Source organism: Pelophylax lessonae, assembly GCF_965119305.1.
Source record: "Pelophylax lessonae genome assembly, chromosome: 9".
NCBI classification, from domain to species: domain Eukaryota; kingdom Metazoa; phylum Chordata; class Amphibia; order Anura; family Ranidae; genus Pelophylax; species Pelophylax lessonae.
The window spans coordinates 257,608,843-257,633,334 of NC_138776.1; the positions used below are offsets into that span (position 1 = coordinate 257,608,843).

The window sequence follows — 24,492 nt, forward strand, 5'->3', positions numbered from 1 at the left end:
AGGAAGTGATGTCACACAGAAACAGGAAGTTCCGGGTGATAGTTGAGTTGGGAGGATGTAGAGCGAAGACATTGCTGGAACTGGCAGCAGAGGAGGTAATAAGATATTATGTTATATTTAAACCCAGTAACAAGTTTTTAGGCCAAATACATCCTAAATATAGAACCATTTATCCAACTGTCCATCCAGAGCCTCTGGTTTATAGACCGAATACATCCTAAATATAGAACCATTTATCCAACTGTTCATCCAGAGCCTCTGGTTTATAGACCGGATACATCCTAAATATAGAACCATTTATCCAACTGTCCATCCAGAGCCTCTGGTTTATTGGCCAGATACATCCTAAATATAGAACCATTTATCCAACTGTCCATCCAGAGCCTCTGGTTTATTGGCCAGATACATCCTAAATATAGAACCATTTATCCAACCGTCCATCCAGAGCCTCTGGTTTATAGACCAGATACATCCTAAATATAGAACCATTTATCCAACTGTCCATCCAGAGCCTCTGGTTTATAGACCAGATACATCCTAAATATAGAACCATTTATCCAACTGTCCATCCATACAGTGCCTCCACCTCACTGCCTGACAACAGAGGTAACCAGTGCCAAGAAGATTCTGGAAGCCACCAACAAGATCATTGAGCTGCTGACAGGAGAGGTGAGCGGTGCCGGGAATTCTGGGACATTATCCAGTAACAGACAAGGGATGTGTCTGGATGGTGACTGTATCATTGTGTGTGTCAGGTTCCTATAAGGTGTCAGGATGTCACTGTCTATTTCTCCATGGAGGAGTGGGAGTATTTAGAAGGACACAAGGATCTCTACAAGGACGTCATGATGGAGAATCAGCCACCCCTCACATCACCGGGTAAGAGGAGACTTTATTGTAAAGGAGAGAGCAGTACGGAGGGTCCACCTAGATCCCCCATCATCTGATAAACACATAGAAACAATGTATTCAGTCAGTGTGTTTCCTACAGATGGATCCAGTAATGGGAACCCACCAGAGAGATGTCCCCGTCCTCTGTATTCCGGGGATTCCACACAGGAAGATTACACCATCCCTCACCATCATCAGGTAGTAGGGCAGAACACAAATGGACTTTAGACTGTATGGGAATATACTCTCTTAGCCTATTGGTCTGCACATTTTTTTTCTATTTTTATTTTCTTTGTTTAGCATTATGAACAGATGTATGTGAAAGTTGAGGTTAAAGAGGAAGAAGAGGAGATGGGTTATAAGGAGTCTATGGAGGAAGCTTGGATGTTGGTGACAACTAAACAGGAAGAACCTTCTCTGGATATCAGCACAGGTGAGTAATGAACACTAAATGCAGAAACTGTACAAGTATATAGATTAATGACTGAAGATATGTACTGTAGATCTTGACATTGGGTAATATGACACCTAAAGGGTGTCATGATGGAGAATCAGCCGCCCCTCACATCACCGGGTAAGAGGAGACTTTATTGTAAAGGAGGGAGCAGTACGGAGGATCCACCTAGATCCCCATCATCTGATAAACACATAGAAACAATGTATTCAGTCAGTGTGTGTGTTTCCTACAGATGGATCCAGTAATGGGAACCCACCAGAGAGATGTCCCCGTCCTCTGTATTCCCGGGATTCCACACAGAAAGATCACACCACCCCTCTCCATCTACAGGTATGTATGACTGAGTAGCTAGAACTCTAATTCTAAACTATGAGACATCATTCTTCAATGTAATCTCTTGTTCCGTTTTACAAATGTGTGCTGTCATCGTTGGAGTTTAGGGTGAAAAACTGAAGGACATGAAAGTTGAGGTTAAAGAGGAAGAAGAAGAGACGTTGGTGAGTGGAGATCAGCAGTCTATGGAGGAGGGGGAGATGCATATGAAAAATAAACAGGAGGAATCTTCTCTACACATGGATACAAGTAAGTAATAAACATTAATAAACCCACAGTTGGTCCAAGTGATGACAGATACCCATATAAAGCAACATTTTCTCCAACAAGTAAAGGATTTATCCCTGATCCCAATTGGCAATAAGATACAGTAGCTCCCATATTCAACCTTCTACCATGTAATCTACAAAAATTGGAAGCCATTTATATTTCATATGAGAAACTACTAAATCAATAAAAACCGTTACCTGTGTCACATTATTCTACATTTTTATAGCTCTTCTGCAAAGAATCCTTTCTTTATACAGAGAAAGTCACATCCTTCTGTAAGGAAATGATTAATAACCCTTAACTGTTAACAAAAAGAACATCATCAATGTATCTAACCTGCAACTCAACATTCCCTACAAATGTGGTACAGTTATTGTAGGCCATATTGTATAGAAATCTCCATGTCACTCCTGTAGAATGTAATCTTTGTATTTGCCACACTACTCAATGTACCTAGCAAATGAGGTGGAGATACTGTACACCATATAAAAGGTCCATCTCCATTCCTCAATATAATGTCATGTTCCCAACAAATGAGGAGGAGATACTGTACACCACATGAAAGGTCCATCTCCATTCCTCAATATAACGCCATGTTCCCATCGTATGAGGTGGATATACAGTACACCATATGAAAGGTCCCTCTTCGTTCCTCAATATAACATCATGTTCCCAACAAATGAGGAGGAGATACAGTGTATGTAGGTGATTGGGTCAATCCCACCTTTTAATACTATTAATAGTCCCTGACTATAATCAAAGTCTAATCGGTTCTGTGTAAGAGCGGAGTCTCCGGGAGAATCCCTTTGCCACTGGAATTAAATCAAGTAGTCTGTGTGTGGATCGAAGGACTTCTCGTCTGTTTAATACATGACAAAAGATCTTATACAAAATATACAGGAAACACATTAAAGAGGGATGTGTCTAGGGAAAGTTATGTGTGCGAACATAATTGGTTAAACATTATATGATGGTTACTGGATATTGCAAAGTCTGTCAGTTAAAAGTTTAGCAATACTGCTTTCAAACTAACAAGCAAAAAAGGGAACAAGGGGTGTAATATCTACAGGAAGCATAAGTGTATTTTTGGAAAACATGTTCGCTGCAATATATGTGCAATCTTAACTGAAGTTGAATCTACTTAGCAAAGTATATTCACAAATATGAATTCAGTGATGTTACAAAATGGCGGCGCACATGCCATACAAAATGGTGGGGCACACGCCGCGCCCCTTCAGTGTACACTGTATGAAAGGTCCATCTCCATTCCTCAATATAACGTCATGTTCCCAACAAATGAGGAGGAGATACTGCACACTGTATGAAAGGTCCATCTATATTTCCGCAAATTACGTCATTTTCTTAACAAATGAGATGTATTGTGTCTTTTATGTGGCTTATTTTTCTGTTATGATTGCACCTAATACGATGACTGAGGACTTTGTAGTTGGTAAAAGTTACATCAAAATAATTGACTCCTGAATGCAAGACTAGAAGAATTCTTCTAACACTTTTTTAAACATTCCTTTCCAACAGATGGACACAGTGTACGGAATATGAATACCTCAGAGGAAGATCCTATTATATTACCAGATTATGGAGAAGATAACGGGAGAGCACAACATTCTCCAAGAACAAGTTCTTTTGGTCAAAAAATACATCACAGACCTTATTGTTTGGCAAAATCAATGGATCCCTCTAATCCCGAGGAATCCTCTATTCATTCACATAATATGACTTCAGATATACATCTTAAATCTTACAGTGTGGATAGATCAGCAGATCCATCTCATCCCAGTAAGTCTTCTTCATATGATGGAGGAATTCATATAGGAGACAACCCATTGACCTGTTTAGAGTGTGGGAAACCTTTCACTGACAACAGAGCACTTCTTAGACATCAGGGAACTCACGCAGGTGAACATCCTTCTTCCTCTTTGGAGTGTGGGGATTGTTCCACTAAGAAAGCAGAATACCCTACACACCAGACAAATGACATAGGTGAGCGTTCCTTTTCCTGTTTAGAGTGTGGAAAATGTTTCAACAGGCAAGCAAAACTTGATGCACACCAGAGAATTCACACTGGTGAGCGTCCTTTTCTCTGTTTAGAGTGTGGGAAAGGTTTCACTAAAAAAGAAAAACTTATTATACACCAGAGAATTCACACTGGTGAGCGTCCTTTTCTCTGTTTAGAGTGTGGGAAAGGTTTCACTATGAAAGAAAAACTTACTGCACACCAGAGAACTCACACGGGTGAGCGTCCTTTTTCTTGTTTAGAGTGTGGAAAATGTTTCACTCAGAAAAATATCCTCCTTACACACCACAGAATTCACAAGGGCGAGCGTCCTTTTTCCTGTTCTGAGTGCGGGAAATGTTTCACAGAGAAAGGAGGCCTTCTTAGACACCAGAAAACTCATACACATGAGCGTCCTTTTTCCTGTTCAGAGTGTGGGAAATGTTTCAGTCAGAAAAGAATCCTCCTAATACATCAAAGATATCACACAGGTGAGCGTCCTTTTTCCTGTTCTGAGTGTGGGAAATGTTTCACGGAGAAAGGAGGCCTTCTTAGACACCAGAAAACTCATACAGATGAGCGTCCTTTTTCCTGCTCCGAGTGTGGGAAATGTTTTATTGTGAAAGAAAAACTTCTTAGACACCAGACAACTCATACACATGAGCGTCCCTTTTCCTGTTCAGAGTGCGGAAAATGTTTCACTCAAAAAAGAATCCTCCTTATACACCAGAGAATTCACACAGGTGAGCGTCCTTTTTCCTGTTCAGAGTGCGGGAAATGTTATACAGAGAAAGGAGGCCTTCATAGACACCAGAAAATTCATACACAATGAGCGTCCCCTTTCATGATCAGAGTGCTAGAAATGTTTTAATGAGAAAACAGAACTTCTTATACACCAGAAAAGTCACAGAGGTGGGCACCCTTTCAAGTGCGGGAAATGTTTAATGCAGAAAGTAGACCTTCTAACACACAGGGAAATTCACATGGATGAGCACCCAGTTTTCTGTTTTGACTTTGGTAAATGTTTTACTCAGAATAGCGTAATACGTCACGAGGTTGACTATCCTGTTTCATGTTCAAAGTGTTGAAAACGTTCTTGGAAAGAAAGCCTGGTTGGACACCAGAAAATTCACTGATGTAGCAAAGAAAGATACAAAGTCAGTAAACCATTTTCTGTGAAATAGTATTCTATATTTCTACAGCTCTTCCAGCAAAGATTCCTTTCTGTATACAGAAGGTAAACATTTTTTTCCCCCCAAAAAACACACTGTTTGTGCTGCCCTGACTCCACACATTATTCAGTAAGGAGAAGATTTTGAAACCATAACAGTTGACAATAAGAATATTGTTGATGCTCCTACCCCACCTTCCAATGGTCCCAACAATGGTGGTGAAGGTACTGTAGGCTAAAAAGGTATACAGATCTCCAGTTCTCCCTCAAAAACCTTTAAATTTACCACACTACCCAATGTTCCCAACAAATGAGGAGGAGATACTGTACACCATATGAAAGGTCCATCTCCATTCCTCAATATAACATCATGTTCCCAACAAATGAGGAGGAGATACTGTACACCATATGTAAGGTCCATCTCCATTCCTCAATATAACGTCATGTTCCCTACAAATGAGGTAGAGATATTGTATATCGTATGAAAGGTCTATCTCCATTCCTCAATATATTATCATGTTCCCAACAAATGAGGTAGAGATACCGTACACCATATGAAAGGTCCATCTCCGTTCTTCAATATAACATCATGTTTCCAACAAATGAGGTGGAGATACTGTACACCATATGAAAGGTCCATCTCCATTCCTCAATATAACATCATGTTTCCAACAAATGAGGTGGAGATACTGTACACCATATGAAAGGTCAATCTCCATTCCTCAATATAACATCATGTTTCCAACAAATGAGGTGGAGATACTGTACACCATATGAAAGGTCAATCTCCATTCCTCCATATATTATCATGTTTCCAAAAAATGAGGAGGAGATACTGTACAATATATATGAAAGGTCCATCTCCATTCTTCAATATAACGTCATGTCCCCAACAAATGAGATACTGTACACCACATGAAAGGTCCATCTCCATTCCTCAATATAACGTCATGTTCCCAACAAATGAGATCGAGGAAGATTTGTTTGCATTTTCATAGATATACTGACTTTTATCTAGTTTGGTTTGATTGAACTGTATCCTTTATCTGATTTGTATTTATACTTTTTGTTATAATTGCTCCCCATTCCATGTCAGAATTCTGTGAAACTGTTGAGTGCTGTACCAGCTTATATGACTCCTGAAAGCTAAACATGAAGCATATTTTAACGTTTATTAATAAATTGCTTTGCAACAAATGGTCTCCAAGAATAAATTCTATTGGTCAAAATGTATGTCACAGAACTTACCATTTGGAGAGATCAATTCATCCCTCTAATCTTGACAAAACTTCAAATTAATCACATACTGTTAAACTAAATATATCTCTGGAATCTTATAGTGTAATTAGATCAGCAGATCCATGTAATCCTATGGAATCTTCTTCATGCCATGAAGGAGTTTACACAGTAGAGCTTTGAGAATGTATATAGGTATACAAGCAGGTTAACCTGGCAGATTACGCAGGCTCACCCAAGGTTCAGGGTCTAAACACTAACTGGTATTGACTAGAACTCCTGATGGGGGAAACGAGTATTGCTGCATTTAAGTATTAGGTTGCGGCTCTCAGGATCGCCCCACCAGCCAGGGTTCAGTAGCAGATATAGCAGGTAGCGATTAGGCGATCAAGCAGAAGCATAGTCAGTATACAAGCCAAAGGTTGCTAACAAGTGGTTGCAGGTTGGGAATAAGCAGAAGTATAGTCGAGGAACAAGCCAAAGGTCAGTAACAAGTGGCTGCAAGTTGGGATCAAACAGAAGAGTAGTCAAGGAACAAGCCAAAGGTTTGTAACAAGTGGTTGCAGGTTGGAATCAAGCAGAAGCGTAGTCGAGGAACAAGCCACAGGTCAGTAACAAGTGGTTGCAGGTTAGTATCAAGCAGAAGCGTAGTCAAGGAACAAGCCAAAGGTTTGTAACAAGTGGTTGCAGATTGGGATCAAGCAGAAGCGTAGTCGAGGGACAACCCTAGGGTCAGTAACAAGTGGTTGCAGATTGGGATCAAGCAGAAGCGTAATCAAGGAACAAGCCAAAGGTCAGTAACAAGTGGTTGCAGGTTGGGATTAAGCAGAAGCATAGTCGAGGAACAATCCTAAGGTCAGTAACAAGTGGTTGCAGGTTGGGATCAAGCAGAATAGTGGTTGAGGAAAAAACCAATGGTCGGTAACAAGTGGTTGCAAGTAGGAATCAAGTGAAAAAGCCAATGGTCGGTAACAAGTGGTTGTAGTTTGGGATCAAACAGAAGTATCGGCAAGAAACAAGCCAATGGTTGGTAGCAAATGGTTGCAGGTTGGGATTAGGCGGAAGTGCAGTCGAGGGACAAGCCAAAGGTCAGTAACGAGTGATTACAGGTTGTGATCAAGCAGAAGTGTAGTTGAGAAAGTAACGAGTGGTAGCAAAGATATAGATGCCACAAAAGGGAGATATTGGCTGGAGAGAGCAGAAAAAAATTTTGCAAATAGGAAGTGCAAAGGCATTGCTTAAATAGGAAGCTCATGGGAGGAGCAAAGGGTTTAAGGGAAACAAGGCAAGGTTGTTTCAGGCAAGGAGTTGTCCAGAAACTCTGGTGGCTCAACAAGAAGAGACACTGCCAGTTGTAGCAGTGGTTGCTGGTTCAGATCTGGGTCCTAACAAAAGCATACCTGAGTTCTCTGTTAGACATCCCAATAGAGACAGAATAGAAAAAGAGGGTATTAGCAAAAGAAGGGGAAAAGGTGTAGAGAAGGGGGAAAAAAGGTGGGGGGATAATGGATTTTTCTTCTATAATAGAGCCTGAACAGATACCTAAAGCCTGTCTCATGTTTAGAATGGAAGAAAAGCGACCATCTCAGACACCAAAGAAGTCCCACAGGTGAGCACCCCCGTTAGTATGGGAAAGGTTTTGTTTAGCAAGGAGCCTTCTTATACACCACAGAATTCACATGGGTGGGCATCCTTATTCCTGTTCAGAGTGCGGAAAACGTTTTATTTGGGACAGCTAAAAGTCACACAGGTGAGCAACCTTTCTCGTGTTTAAAGTGCGGAAAATGTTTCATTTAGAAAGATGACCTTCTTACTCACCAGAGAATTAACAAAATGCTATCTACTCTATGAGCCTTAGATTCTCCATGGGTGAGGGGGCAGATAGAACCAAGTGATGAACAAGGCAACACCAAGATGCCTTTGGGGATAGCAGGGTGGTGGAATTAGAAGTGGTTTGCAGACATTTTTTCATTTTAATATGGACCTTAAAGCACATGGAGTGTATACACCCACATGTGTGACTTTATAGTCACATGGGCTGCATTGATAAAAATGAGAGGGAAATGAATAGCCTGGAAGGGAACTGAAACTAGAGCATGCTCAGTAGATGACAACTGCTCTGCAGAATCTTCAACTGCAGCGGGGACACAGAATAGAAGGGAGGGTCCGTGAACAGCAGGATCAACCAGGTTTTTGCAGAATACAGAAAACCAATCTTATGGTGACTAAGTGTTATGAGCATGTACTGACAGTTTTCAACTAAATGGGTTTAATGACACTTTAAAGTACTTATATAGTATTGTTGTTTTTTTATTAATTTATTTTAAATGGAGGTGATTTGATCTGAGGTATAATTTGTGCGTGACAACAAAAGAATGAGTAATGTGTATCGTGGTGATGATATTCAAAGCAACGTAAAAATATGCGAATATACTGTATATTTGATTGTATTTCACAGAGAAAATTATTGTTTTTCTTTCTTTTTGTCTGCATTTATAGAGGTACAATCTGTATTAAACATTGTATGCAACAAAGTAGAATTCTGCACTACATAATGTAGACTGCTGGATCGATATTTTCCACAAAGAGGAGATCTGACTTAATGTGAGTGGAATGCGCACACAGGAAGTAATTTAAGGCGGACAGAGGAAGTGATGTCACACAGAAACAGGAAGTTCCGGGTGATAGTTGAGTTGGGAGGAAGTAGAGTGAAGACATTGCTGGAACTGGCAGCAGAGGAGGTAATAAGATATTATGTTATATTTAAACCCAGTAACCAGTTTTTAGGCCAAATACATCCTAAATATAGAACCATTTATCCAACTGTCCATCCAGAGCCTCTGGTTTATAGACCGAATACATCCTAAATATAGAGCCATTTATCCTATTGTACATCCAGAGCCTCTGGTTTACTATTATTATTATATAGGATTTATATAGCGCCGACAGTTTACGCAGCACTTAACAACGTGAGGGTAGACAGTACAAATACAATACACTTTAATACAGTAGGAATCAGAGGGCCCTGCTCGTTAGAGCTTACACTCTAAGAGGGAGGGTCAAGAGATACAGGAGGTTAATAAAGGTAGAGTTTATAGACCAGATACATCCTAAATATATAACCATTTATCCAACTGTCCATCCAGAGCCTCTGGTTTATAGCCCGGATACATCCTAAATATAGAACCATTTATCCAACTGTCCATCCAGAGCCTCTGGTTTATAGACCGGATACATCCTAAATATAGAACCATTTATCCAACTGTCCACCCAGAGCCTCTGGTTTATAGACCGGATACATCCTAAATATAGAGCCATTTATCCAACTGTCCACCCAGAGCCTCTGGTTTATAGGCCGGATACATCCTAAATATAGAACCATTTATCCAACTGTCCATCCAGAGCCTCTGGTTTATAGACCAGATATATCCTAAATATAGAACCATTTATCCAACTGTCCACCCAGAGCCTCTGGTTTATAGACCGGATACATCCTAAATATAGAGCCATTTATCCAACTGTCCATCCAGAGCCTCTGGTTTATAGACCAGATACATCCTAAATATAGAGATATTTATCCAACTGTCCATCCAGAGCCTCTGGTTTATAGACCGGATACATCCTAAATATAGAACCATTTATCCATCCTCCATAAAGCTGTCTCGAGGTTGTTGGCTCTCCTGACTGTGAGATAATGGACACCATGTATTCTCTGGATCAGGAGATGGAGAAGGTCAGACCAAATGTTTCCGGTCCTAGAAGACCAGTGAAGTCCAGTGAATTTCTCTAATTCCTGTTGTCCTAGGGATCTGTGTTGTGTTGTGTATCAGATCTGAGTGCTGGATAAAAGGCCCGTACACACGTACCGCTTGTCGGCCGAAAATATTCGGCCGCCGAACGATCGGCCGATTTTCGGCTTGTTAGTATGATGCTTCCGACAGCCGACAGCGCACTTTCGGCCGAACAGAATCTTTCGTGCAAGCATTAAAATTTTTGTATGCCGACACCAGAACGGCCGATTGTTCGCCACTCAGTACAGAATTCGGCCGACAGACAACAGATTTGCAAGACTAGGCATGCTCAGAAAAGAAAAAAGACAAGGAAAGTTAACCATCACATGACATCACTTCTGCAGTCGGCTGTTGTTGGCCGACAAAATTCGTGTGCAGTCTTTTGCACTTTTCAACAGACACGACAGCCCTGGACAAAAGACGGCCGATCGGTACGTGTGTACGGGGCCTTAGTGTTCCAGTACTTGCGACATCTAAGGCAGCACTGCTAGGGGGAGCTATCTTCTGCCCGATAATGTCCACATAGTTCCAGCAGCAGTAGGAGACAGTGGATGGACACACAAATTTCTGCAAGGTAAGTATTGTACGAAGTGGTATCAAAAAGGTTCAAGACTAGTTTTGTAACAGTTGGCAGTACGAGGCGGCATGCACAGTCACAGGGAACACGACTTTCATAAGTCAGTGTAAAAGACCTCGTCTTATGTACATCGAGAGCTGTGCAGCTGGTGATATTCTGACCACGTGCGTTACTACTCCTGCTATTTCATCATGGACAGCAAGTTAGAACAAAGAGCAAACGTGAAATTCTGCGTGAAACTGGGAAAATCTCTCTTGGCAAGTTTACGGGGATCCTGCAATGAGTTAAAGATCCAGCTCAAAGGTCGCCGTTTTTACACCATTGCAGAGATCCAGTGTGAACAGCAGAAGGCGACACGCTTTGAAAAGGGGACTTCCGGGACACATTCCAGAAGTTTAGCTGGGAGCACTGTTTTTCTTTGCAAGGGGACTATTTTGCAGGTGAGAGTGTGTGAATGTAGATAAATAAAGTACTGTAAGCAGAGCTAGTCTCTAAACTTTTTCATACCACCTCACAGGGCTTTTTTTCAGCAGGAACGCGGGGGAACTCAGTTCCGGCACCTCCAGCCCTGAATGTATGCAATGGCTAGGAGTGCTGGGTTGTGCTACACTGTCTATTGATGCTGGCTGCTGAGGAACCTATTGTTGCTGGAGGGGATCTATTCCTGCAGGAGGATTTATTGCTGCTGGGAATATCTAATGTGGCTGCTGGGGGATCTATTGTCTCTGGAAAAAATCTGCAGGGGGGTCTATTGTTGCTGGGATGGGTCTTATTTTGCTGAGGGGGGGAGGGATCTACTGTTTAGGCAGCAGTCTATTGATGCTGGCTGCTGGGAGATATGTTGTTGCTGTTGAGGGCCCATTGTTTCTGACTGGATCTATTGTTGCTGGGGGATATATTGTTGTTGGCTGCATGGGATCTATTTTACTGCTTTTTTGTTATCATTAACAAATTCCATACAAATTACTTAGTACCACAAATGTTACTTTGTTCTGTATTTTCTAAAAGGGGTGGTACTGGGAGGTGGGTAGTGGGTGGAACCAAGGAACGGTTCACGGAGGTAGGTAGGGGGCGGAGACAAGGGGTAAGTCTAAAAGAGGGAGTTCCTGCACCTAAAAAAAGCCCTGCCACCTCATATGACACTCCTAGAATGGAAGGAGATAAAGGAAGATGAAGCAACAGCGGCGGCAGACGCACAAACTCTGGTTGTAAAATTTGACTACCTGAAATTATACTACATTACTGCTACCCCTTAATGGAAAAGGAAGGTTCTGAGAAGTCTGTAGACTATTATTATTTTTATTCTTTACACAGGAACATAACATAGTAAAGAAAACATTTGGTGATCCATTACCACCCAGCAGCTGTCTTTACCGCACATCACCCATCACACTGCCTGACAACAGAGGTAACCAATGCCAAGAACATTCTAGAAGTCACCAAGTAGACCATTGAGCTTCTGGCAGGAGAGGTGAGCGGTGCCGGGAATTCTGGGACATTATCCAGTAACAGACAAGGGATGTGTCTGGATGGTGACTGTATCATTGTGTGTGTCAGGTTCCTATAAGGTGTCAGGATGTCACTGTCTATTTCTCCATGGAGGAGTGGGAGTATATAGAAGGACACAAGGATCTCTACAGGGACGTCATGATGGAGAATCAGCTGCCCCTCACATCACCGGGTAAGAGGAGACTTTATTGTAAAGGAGAGAGCAGTATGGAGGATCCACCTAGATCCCCCACCATCTGATAAACACATAGAAACAATGTATTCAGTCAGTGTGTGTGTTTCCTACAGATGGATCCAGTAATGGGAACCCACCAGAGAGATGTCCCCGTCCTCTGTATTCCGGGGATTCCACACAGGAAGATCACATCATCCCTCACCATCATCAGGTAGTAGGGCAGAACACAAATGGACTTTAGACTGTATGGGAATATACTCTCTTAGCCTATTGGTCTGCAAATTTTTTTCTATTTTTATTTTCTTTGTTTAGCATTATGAACAGATGTATGTGAAAGTTGAGGTTAAAGAGGAAGAGGAGGAGACGGGTTCTAAGGAGTCTACGGAGGAAGCTTGGATGTTGGTGACAACTAAACATGAAGAACCTTCTCTGGATATCAGCACAGGTGAGTAATGAACACTAAATGCAGAAACTGTTCAAGTATATAGATTAATGACTGAAGAGATGTACTGTAGATCTTGACATTGGGTAATATGACACCTAAAGGGTGTCATGATGGAGAATCAGCCGCCCCTCACATCACCGGGTAAGAGGAGACTTTATTGTAAAGGAGAGAGCAGTACGGAGGATCCACCTAGATCCCCCATCATCTGATAAACACATAGAAACAATGTATTCAGTCAGTGTGTGTGTTTCCTACAGATGGATCCAGTAATGGGAACCCACCAGAGAGATGTCCCCGTCCTCTGTATTCCCGGGATTCCACACAGGAAGGTCACACCATTCCTCACCATCATCAGGTATGTATTACCGAGCAGCTAGAACTCAAAAATAACTATGAGATATCATTCTTCAATGTAATCTCTTGTTCCGTTTTACAAATGTGTGCGGTCATCGTTGGAGTTTAGGGTGAAAAACTGAAGGACATGAAAGTTGAGGTTAAAGAGGAAGAAGAAGAAGAGACGTTGGTGAGTGGAGATCGGCAGTCTATGGAGGAGGGGGAGATGATTATGAAAAATAAACAGGAGGAATCTTCTCTACACATGGATACAAGTAAGTAATAAACATTAATAAACCCACAGTTGATCCAAGTGATGACAGATACCCATATAAAGCAACATTTTATCCAACAAGTAAAGGATTTATCCCTGATACCAATTAGATAACAAGATACAGTAGTTTCCTTATTCGACCTTCTACCATGTATTTTTTCCTACAAAAATTGGTAGCCTCTTTATATGAGAAACGACTATTCTACATTTTTATAGCTCTTCTGCAAGGAATCCTTTCTTTATACAGAGAAAGTCACATCCTTCTGTAAGGAATTGATTAACAACCCTTAACTGTTAACAATAAGAACATCATCAATGTATCTAACCTGCAACTCAACATTCCCTACAAATGTGGTACAGTTATTGTGGGCCATATTGTATAGAAATCTCCATGTCACTCCTGTAGAATGTAATCTTTGTATTTGCCACACTACTCAATGTACCTAGCAAATGAAGAGATACCATACACCATATAAAAGGTCTGTAACGGAACTGCGACCCATACTGTGTTTGTGGGCTGCAGTTAGTATACAGCTTCCTTCAGTCTTGAACATAGATATCAAATATTCCAGCCGCCCCATACAAAGCTACCCGACACCTTAGCTTGTTCTGTAACCTTCTTCTTTATTGAACAACGCACAGTTTATATACAGCATGGACATCCCCCTCCTGATCAGATTACCACACACAGGTCAGGGGCTGCCTGATTACATTATGTTGGAGTTTAGCCACCCAGGGTTTAGTTTTGCTTTTTTAAATTTATTTCCCTTTCGAATGCACTGGCCAATCCCCTTGTTAAGTATGCTCTTGAAGCACTCCCATTTTTCCTCCGTGTTCTTTGTTCCCAGGGTTCTATCCCATTTGATATTTTCTAACAGCGAGCGCAGTTTAGGGAAATTGGCTCTTTTGAAATTCAGTGTCCTTATATCACCCTTGTGTTTCCTATTACATATGTAGATGAAATTGTATACAGAAATAGAATTAACCTGAACGAATTATCTAGCCATCTGAACAGAAACAATATGTGAGTTCATTAACAATGGGACAGACAGGCTTAGCAGAATACACATCACACCTCAATACACAGACAATAGGAAGGGGCCGCCAGTGACAGACTGTCTGTCTCTGACATTGATGTACAATACACATTATCATAAGTGTAAACGCAGAACCCATTTTAAGCAATCCAAACCATATTCTCAGTGTCCATTATGTATCTGTCTTTCACTCCCAGTGACGGTGAGTACCGTCACAAGGTCCATCTCTATTCCTCAATATAATGTCATGTTCCCAACAAATGAGGAGGAGATACTGTACACCATATGAAAGGGCCATCTCCATTCCTCAATATAATGTCATGTTCCCAACAAAGGAGAAGAAGAAACTGTAAACCGTATGAAGGGTCCATCTCCACTCCTCAATATAACGTCATGTTCCCAACAAATGTGAAGGAGATACTGTACACCATATGAAAGGTCCATCTCCATTCCCTTATGTAACATCATGTTCCCAAGAAAGGAGAAGGAGATACTGTACACCGTATGAAAGGTCCATCTCTATTCCTCAATATAACGTCATCTTCCCAACAAATGAGGAGGAGATACTGTACACATATGAAAGGTCCATCTCCATTCCTCAATATAGCAGCATGTTCCCAACAAATGAGGAGGAGATACTGTACACCATATGAAAGGTCCATCTCCATTCCTCAATATAACGTCATGTTCCCAACAAATGAGGTGGAGATACTGTACACCATATGAAAGGTCCATCTCCATTTCTCAATATAACATCATGATCCCAACAAATGAGGAGGAGATACTGTACACCATATGAAAGGTCCATCTCCATTCCTCAATATAACGTCATGTTCCCAACAAATGAGGAGGAGATACTGTACACCATATAAAAGGTCCATCTCCATTCCTCAATATAACGTCATGTTCCCAACAAATGAGGAGGAGATACTGTACACCATATGAAAGGTCCATCTCCATTCCGTAAATTACATAATTTTCTTAGCAAATGAGATGTATTGTATCTTTTATGTGGCTTATTTTTCTGTTATGATTGCACCTAATACGATGACGGAGGTCTTTGTAGTTGGTAAAAGTTACATCAAAATAATTGACTCCTGAATGCAAGACTAGAAGAATTCTTCTAACACTTTTTTAAACATTCCTTTCCAACAGATGGACACTGTGTACGGAATATGAATTCCTCAGAGGAAGATTCTATTATATTACCAGATTATGAACAAGATAACGGGAGAGCACAAATTGCTCCAAGAACGAATTCCTTTGGTCAAAATATACATCACAGACCTTATTGTTTGGCAAAGTCAGTGGATCCCTCTAACCCTGAGGCTCATTCACATCATATCACTTCAGATATTCATCTAAAATCTCACAGTGTGGTTAGACCAAGAGATCCATCTAATTCCAAGGAGTCTTCTTTAAATCATGAAGGAGTTCATACAGTAGAGAATTCATCTACTTGTTTAGAGTGCGGGAAATCTTTCACTGACAACAGAGCACTTCTTAGACACCAGAGAACTCACACACGTGAAGATCCTTCTTCCTCTTTGGAGTGTGGGAATTGTTCCACTAAGAAAGTAGAATGTCCTACACACCAGATAAATGACATAGGTGAGCACCCCTTTTCCTGTACAGAGTGTGGGAAATGTTTCAACAGGAAAGGAAAACTTGATAGACACCAGAGAATTCACACAGGTGAGCGTCCTTTTTCATGTTCAGAGTGCGGGAAATCTTTCACGCACAAAGAGAACCTTCTTAGACACCAGAGAATTCACACCGGTGAGCGTCCTTTTCTCTGTTTAGAGTGCGGGAAATGTTTTGCTAAGAAAGAAAAACTTATTTCGCACCAGAGAACTCACACGGGTGAGCGTCCTTTTTCCTGTTCAGAATGCGGAAAATATTTCGCCCAGAAAAAAGTCCTTCTTATACACCAGAGAATTCACACAGGAGAGCGTCCCTTTTCCTGTTTAGAGTGCGGGAAATGTTTCACAGCGAAAGGAGGTCTTCTTAGACACCAGAGAATTCACACACATAAGCGTCCTTTCGCCTGTTCAGAGTGCGGAAAATGTTTCACTCAGAAAGAAATCCTCCTAATACACCAGAGAATTCACACAGGCGAGCGTCCTTTTTCCTGTTCTGAGTGCGGGAAATGTTTTACAGAGAAAGGAGGCCTTCTTAGACACCAGAAAACTCATACACATGAGCGTCCTTTTTCCTGCTCCGAGTGCGGGAAATGTTTCATAGTGAAAGAAAAACTTCTTAGACACCAGATAATTCATACTCGCGAGCGTCCTTTTTCCTGTTCAGAGTGTGGGAAATGTTTTACTCAGAAAAGAATCCTCCATATACACCAGAGAATTCATACTGGTGAGCGTCCTTTTTCCTGTTCAGAGTGCGGGAAATGTTTCATAGAGAAAGGAAGCCTTCATAGACACCAGAAAATTCATACACATGAGCGTCCTTTTTCCTGATCTGAGTAATGGAAACGTTTCAGTGAGAAAGCAAAACTTTTTATACATCTGAAAAGTCACACGGGCGAGGACCCCTTCACGTGCGGGAAATGTTTAATGCAAAAAGGAGAGCTACGAACGCATAAGAAAATTCACATGGACGAGCGTCTGGTTTTCTATTTTGAGTGTGGGAAATGTTTCACACAGGAACGTATTATACTTACATAGGAGAATTCATGAGGGTGATTATAGTTTTTCATGTTTTTCTTGGAAAGAAAGCCTGGTTGGACACCAGAAAATTCACTGCTGTAAAGCAAAGAATCCTTTCTGTATAGGAAAGGTAAACCTTTTTCTCTCCAAGAACTTCACATGATTCAGTAGGAACAATGGTGATGAAAGTAGTCTTCTAATTCCGAAGGGAAGTAAGCATGGTACAGTATCTCACAAAAGTGAGTACACCCCTAAGTGAAAATGTCCAAATTGGGTCCAAAGTGTCACTATTTTGTATGGCCACCATTATTTTCCAGCACTGCCTTAACCCTCTTGGGCATGGAGTTCACCAGAGCATCACATGTTGCCACTGGAGTCCTCTTCCACTCCTCCATGATGACATCACAGAGCTGGTGGATTCGAGGATGCCCCACAGATGCTCAATAGGGTTTAGGTCTGGAGACATGCTTGGCCAGTCCATCACCTTTACCCTCTGCTTCTTTAGCAAGGCAGTGGTCATCTTGGAGGTGTTTGGGGTCGTTATGTTGGAATACTGCCCTGCTGCGCAGTCTACGAAGGGAGGGGATCATGCTCTGCTTCAGTATGTCACAGTACATGTTGGCTTTCATGGTTCTCTCAATGAATTGTAGCTCCCCAGTGCCGGCAGCACTCATGCAGCCCCAGACCATGACACTCCCACCACCATGCTTGACTGTAGGAAGACACACTTGTCTTTGTACTCCTCACCTGGTTGCCGCCACACACGCTTGACATCATCTGAACCCAAATAAATTTATCTTGATCTCATCAGACCACAGGAGATGGTTCCAGTAATCCATGTCCTTAGTCTGCTTGTCTTCAGCAAACTGTTTGCGGGCTTTCTTGTGCATCATCTTTAGAAGAGGCTTCCTTCTGGGATGACAGCCATGCAGACCAATTTGATGCAGTGTGCGGCGTATGGTCTGAGCACTGACAGGCTGACCCCCCACCCCTTCAACCTCTGCAGCAATGCTGGCAGCACTCATACGTCTATTTCCCAAAGACAACCTCTGGATATGACGCTGAGCACGTGCACTCAACTTCTTTGGTCGACCATGGCAAGGCCTGTTCTGAGTGGAACCTGTCCTGTTAAACCATTGTATGGTCTTGGCCACCATACTGCAGCTCAGTTTCAGGGTCTTGGCAATCTTCTTAAAGCCTAGGCCAGTGATGGCGAACTTTGGCACCCCAGATGTTTTGGAACTACATTTCCCATGATGTTCAACTACACTTTAGAGTGCATGAGCATCATGGGAAATGTAGTTCCAAAACATCTGGGGTGCCAAGGTTCGCCATTACTGGCCTAGGCCATCTTTATGTCCAGCAACAATTCTTGTTTTCAGATCCTCAGAGAGTTCTTTGCCATGAGGTGCCATGTTGAACTTCCAGTGACCAGTATGCGAGAGTGAGAGCGATAACACCAAATTTAACACACCTGCTCCCCATTCATACCTGAGACCTTGTAACACTAACGAGTCACATGACACCGGGGAGGGAAAATGGCTAATTGGGCCCAATTTGGACATTGTCACTTAGGGGTGTACTCACTTTTGTTAGACATTAATGGCTGTGTGTTGAGTTATTTTGAGGGGACAGCAATTTTACACTGTTATACAAGCTGTACACTCACTACTTTACATTGTAACAAAGTTTAATTTCTTCAGTGTTGTCACATGAAAAGATAGAATAAAATAGTTACAAAAATGTGAGGGGTGTACTTACTTTTGTGAGATACTGTATGTCAGAAAAAGGCTTAGACTGCAATTGATTTAATTAAGATTTTTTTTTTTCCCTTCTGTTCGCTCACTTTGCATTTTGTAAATTGATAAAAAAAAAAAAAAGCAATTAAAATAAATATTTTTGAAAGCATTCTCCACGCCAAATATTAATTTGGATTTCTCTTCTGTTCATTTACTTTCCATTTTGTTCATGAATAAAATGAAACTATTAACACGTCTAGGAACCGTATAGATCCTAACACATTACCCAGTCCATACCAGTATAGATCCTAACACATTACCCAGTCCATACCAGTATAGATCCTAACACATTACCCAGTCCATACCAGTATAGATCCTAACACATTACCCAGTCCATACCAGTATAGATCCTAACACATTACCCAGTCCATACCAGTATAGATCCTAAAACACTACCCAGTCCATACCAGTATAGATCCTAACACATTACCCAGTCCATACCAGTATAGATCCTAACACATTACCCAGTCCATACCAGTATAGATCCTAACACATTACCCAGTCCATACCAGTATAGATCCTAACACATTACCCAGTCCATACCAGTATATATCTTAACACATTACCCAGTCCATACCAGTATAGATCCTAACACATTACCCAGTCCATACCAGTATAGATCCTAACACATTACCCAGTCCATACCAGTATAGATCCTAACACATTTCCCAGTCCATATCAGTATAGATCCTAACACATTACCCAGTCCATACCAGTATAGATCTTAACACATTACCCAGTCCATACCAGTATAGATCCTAACACATTACCCAGTCCATACCAGTATAGATCCTAACACATTACCCAGTCCATACCAGTATAGATCCTAACACATTTCCCAGTCCATACCAGTATAGATCCTAACACATTACCCAGTCCATACCAGTATAGATCCTAACACATTACCCAGTCCATATCAGTATAGATCTTAACACATTACCCAGTCCATACCAGTATAGATCCTAACACATTACCCAGTCCATACCAGTATAGATCCTAACACATTACCCAGTCCATACCAGTATAGATCCTAACACATTTCCCAGTCCATATCAGTATAGATCCTAACACATTACCCAGTCCATACCAGTATAGATCTTAACACAATCCCCAGTCTATACCAGTATAGATCCTAACTCATTACCCAGTCCATATCAGTATAGATCCTAACACATTACCCAGTCTATACCAGTATAGATCCTAACACATTACCCAGTCCATACCAGTATAGATCCTAACTCATTACCCAGTCCATACCAGTATAGATCCTAATACATTACCCAGTCCATACCAGTATAGATCCTAACACATTACCCAGTCCATACCAGTATAGATATCCAGCATGATATTTTTTTCCCCATTGAGATCTGATTTGTTTTCAAAGTGCAATGTATATATATATAAATATATAATGTTTGGGGGTTCTAAGTAATTTTCTAGCAAAAAATACAGATTTTAATCCGTAAGCAACAAATGTCAGAAACGGGGATGGGCTCTGTGTTTTAAGGCGATGCCATCAGATGACGTAACCGGGTGGCCCCGCCCCTTGCCTATAAAAGAACTGTCAAAGCTGAAGATCGGGCATACGGCGGGCAGCCTCTGAAGAGACGAAGATGGAGATAGAGCGCATCACAGACCAAGCTCCGGTAGGCAAAGTGAAGCATGTTAGGGGGTGTGGCCGGAGTGGCTGAGGCCATACACAGCCTTATCCACACCTGAAGAACTGGGTTGGTTTTGAGCAACGTCTTACCCCACATTTGTCCAGGCTTCGGAATTAGTGCCTAACGCCTGTTCCTATTTTCTGAATACTGGTGGGGATACCTGATATCTTCCAGCTTTGAGGGGCGCACCAAGTCTACACTTAAACACGCTTTGCAGATACTAATTCGTATTAATATGGTCCTTAAAGCATCGAGAATGCATACACCCACATGTGTGACTCTATAGTCACATGGGCTGTGGAGATAAGGAGGAAATGAACAGCCTGGAAGGGAAATGAAACCGCTCAGTAGATGACAACAACTTCTCTGCAGAATCCCCAGCTGCAGCGGGGACACAGACAAGGAGGGAGGGTCAGTAAACTGCAGGATCAACTTTTTTTTTTTTTTTGCAGAATACAGAAAACTAACCCAATATTGACTGAATGAGTATGATCAGCAAGTAATACTGCATGTACTGGCAGTTTTAGTAATGTGGGTTTAATGATACTTTAACCACTTGCCGCCTATCATATAGCAAAATGACGGCGACAAACTGATTGCACTATCCTGACTGGCCATCATATGATGTCCAGCAGGATAGACTGCTCTGCGTGCCCCCGGGGGGGGGGGGGCGCACAGAGTGGTGATCGGTGGTGCGGTGTGTCTCTCTGACACACCACATCTCCGATCCCGGTAAAGAGCCCATTGACGTAGGCTCTTTACTATGTGACCAGCTGTGTCCAATCACAGCTGATCACATAGTAAATAGGAAGTGCTGTTGATCGGCTTTCCTCAGCCCGCGCCTGACAGGCGCGAGTAGAGGAGAGCCGATCGGCGGCTCTCCTGACAGGGGTGGGGGTCTGTGCTGGTAATCAGAGCATTGATTACCAGTGTAGACCCTTGGGGGATGCCACTAGAGCCACCAGGGATTGCTCACCCATGGCCACCAGGGATGCCCACCCATGGCCACCAGGTATGCCCACCCATGCCACCAGGGATGCCAATCAGTGCTCAGGGAGCCTGCCAGTGCCCTCCTCATCAGTGCTGCCCATCATTGCCATCTATCAGTGCCGCCCACCAGTGCCCATCATTGCCATCTATCAGTTCCGCCCACCTATGCCCATCAGTGCCGCCTATCAGTGCCCATCAGTGCTGCCTATCAGTGCCCATCAGTGCCACCTATCAGTGCCCGTCAGTGCTGCCTATCAGTGCCACCTATTAGTGCCGCCTATCAGTGCCCATCAGTGCCACCTATCAGGGCCTATCAGTGCCCACCAATGCTGCATATCAGTTCTACCTATCAGTGCCGCCTATCAGTGCCTGTCAGTGCGGCCTCATCAGTGCAGGAAAAAACATTTATTTACAAAATTTTAAACAAAATTTTTTTTTTTTTCAAACTTTTCGGTCTTTTTTTTATTTGTTTAGCAAAAAAAGAAAAAACCTTGCGGTGATCAAATACCACCAAAAGAAAGCTCTATTTGTGGGGAAAAAATTGCATAAACTTGGTTTAGGTACAGTATTGCACGACCGCGCAATTGTCATTCAAAATGCAACAGTGCTAAAAGCTGAAAATTGGCCTGGGCAGGAAGGGGGTGAAAGTGCCCTGTATTGAAGTGGTCAAGGTACTATTTATTATTTACTATTATTTAATATTATTATTATATTATTTATTATTACTATTATTTATTTTTTACTAGTAATGGTGGCAATCTGCGATTTTTAGCGGGACTGCGACATTGCGGCGGACAGATCGGACCCCTAACTGACATTTTGACACTTTTGGGGGGACCAGTGACATTACTACAGTACTACAGTACATTACTACTAAAAATATGCACTGTTACTGTACTAATGACAATTGCAGGGAAGGGGCTAAGACCAGGGGCGATCGAAGGGTTAAATGTGTGCCTAGGGGGTGCTTTCTAACTGTGAGGTGAATGTACTCACTGGGTGAACACAGATATCGGTGTTCCCAAACAGGAGGAACACAGGATCCCTGTGTTCTTCACTGTTGGATCAGCGGTTTGCCTTGTTTACATTGCCGTTCTGTCTCCACGGGGAGCGATCGCAGGTGCCGATTGGCTCCCCCACTGGCCAATCGGCACTTGTGCATGCCTCCAGTGGTGCGGGCGCGCCCCCACTATCTGCTACACGAAGTGACGTACAGGTACGCCATTTCGTGTAGCAGAGCCGACCTGCCGCAGTAAAACGAAATACAATACCGTACTGGTGACCCTAGCATAGGGAACAAACTATTCAGCGAAAGGGAATATAAAAGGACTCGTGGCCATTCGCTAAAATTAGAAGAAAAGCGTCAGAGCGGTAAGGAAGTGGAATTCTCTTCCACAAGCAGTCGTATCAGCGAGGAGCATCTATAGTTTCAAAAAACTATTAGATGGGCACCTTAACGACCACAACATACAGGGGTATACAATGTACAACATACAGGGGTATACAATGTACAACATACAGGAGTATATAATATACAACATACAGGGGTATACAATGTACAACATACAGGGGTATACAATGTACAACATACAGGGGTATACAATGTACAACATACAGGGGTATACAATGTACAACATACAGGGGTATACAATGTACAACATACAGGGGTATACAATATACAACATACAGGGGTATACAATGTACAACATACAGGGGTATACAATGTACAACATACAGGGGTATATAATGTACAACATACAGGGGTATACAATGTACTATGGACATAAACACACACTCATCATAGGTTGAACTGGATGGACTGGCGTCTTTTTTCAACCTCACTAACTATTGAACTATGTGAGTGGAACGCACACATAGGACGTGATGTTAGGCGGACAGAGGAAGTGATGTCACCGAGAAACAGGAAGTTCCGGGTGAAAGGTAGGACGGGAGGAAGTAGAGAGGAGACATTGTTGGAATTGGCAGCAGAGGAGGTAATAAGATATTATTTCATATTTACACCCACTAACCCCCCCGTCATGTTCCGTCCTCTTCCTCCATTCTGTTAAGGGTTATAGACCAGATACATCCTAAATATAGAACCATTTATCCAACTGTCCATCCAGAACCACTGGTTTATAGAGCCGATACATCCTAAATATAGAACCATTTATCCAACTGTCCATCCAGAGCCTCTGGTTTATAGACCGGATACATCCTAAATATAGAACCATTGTTCCAACTGTCCATCCAGAGCCTCTGGTTTATAGACCGGATACATCCTAAATATAGAACCATTGTTCCAACTGTCCTTCCAGAGCCTCTGGTTTATAGACCGGATACATCCTAAATATAGAACCATTGTTCCAACTGTCCATCCAGAGCCTCTGGTTTATAGTACAGATACATCCTAAATTTAGAGCTATTTATCCAACTGTCCTTCCAGAGCCTCTGGTTTTTAAACCAGATACATTCTAAATATAGAGCCATTTATCCAACTGTCTGTCCAGAGCCTCTGGTTTATTGACCAGATACATCCTAAATATAGAGACATTTATCCAACTGTCCATCCAGAGCCTCTGGTTTATAGACCGGATACATCCTAAATATAGAACCATTTATCCAACTGTCCATCCAGAACCTCTGGTTTATAGGCTGAATACATCCTAAATATAGAACCATTGTTCCAACTGTCCATCCAGAGCCTCTGGTTTATAGACCGGATACATCCTAAATATAGAACCATTGTTCCAACTGTCCATCCAGAGCCTCTGGTTTATAGACCAGACACATCCTAAATATAGAACCATCCTAAATATAGAACCATTTATCCAACTGTCCATCCAGAGCTTCTGGTTTTTAGTCTAGA

At 42.0% G+C, this 24,492-nt stretch overlaps 3 protein-coding genes across 3 annotated transcripts in view; all 3 read left to right on the top strand.

Moving 5' to 3' along the window:
* LOC309564402 (uncharacterized protein) overlaps positions 1–24,492 on the top strand; it is an 880,901-nt gene that overhangs the window by 530,576 nt on the left and 325,833 nt on the right.
* Positions 1–24,492, top strand: part of LOC309563414 (uncharacterized protein) — an 82,597-nt gene that overhangs the window by 35,550 nt on the left and 22,555 nt on the right. Inside the window, exons 3-5 of the mRNA XM_082267808.1 lie at positions 1,789–1,930; positions 15,669–16,970; positions 17,239–17,303. Of these exons, the coding sequence (XP_082123934.1) occupies positions 1,789–1,930; positions 15,669–16,970; positions 17,239–17,303 (1,509 nt within the window). The remainder of the gene's footprint in view (positions 1–1,788; positions 1,931–15,668; positions 16,971–17,238; positions 17,304–24,492) is intronic.
* On the top strand, positions 3,397–5,196 carry LOC309562761 (uncharacterized protein). The gene has a single exon (XM_082267059.1). The coding sequence runs from the start codon at positions 3,508–3,510 to the stop codon at positions 4,795–4,797; it is 1,290 nt and encodes a 429-aa protein (XP_082123185.1). The 5' UTR covers positions 3,397–3,507; the 3' UTR covers positions 4,798–5,196.

Bases quoted from the DNA above. Each gene is read 5' to 3' on its own strand.
- LOC309562761 (XM_082267059.1), top strand. From the start codon at position 3,508: ATGAATACCTCAGAGGAAGATCCTATTATATTACCAGATTATGGAGAA.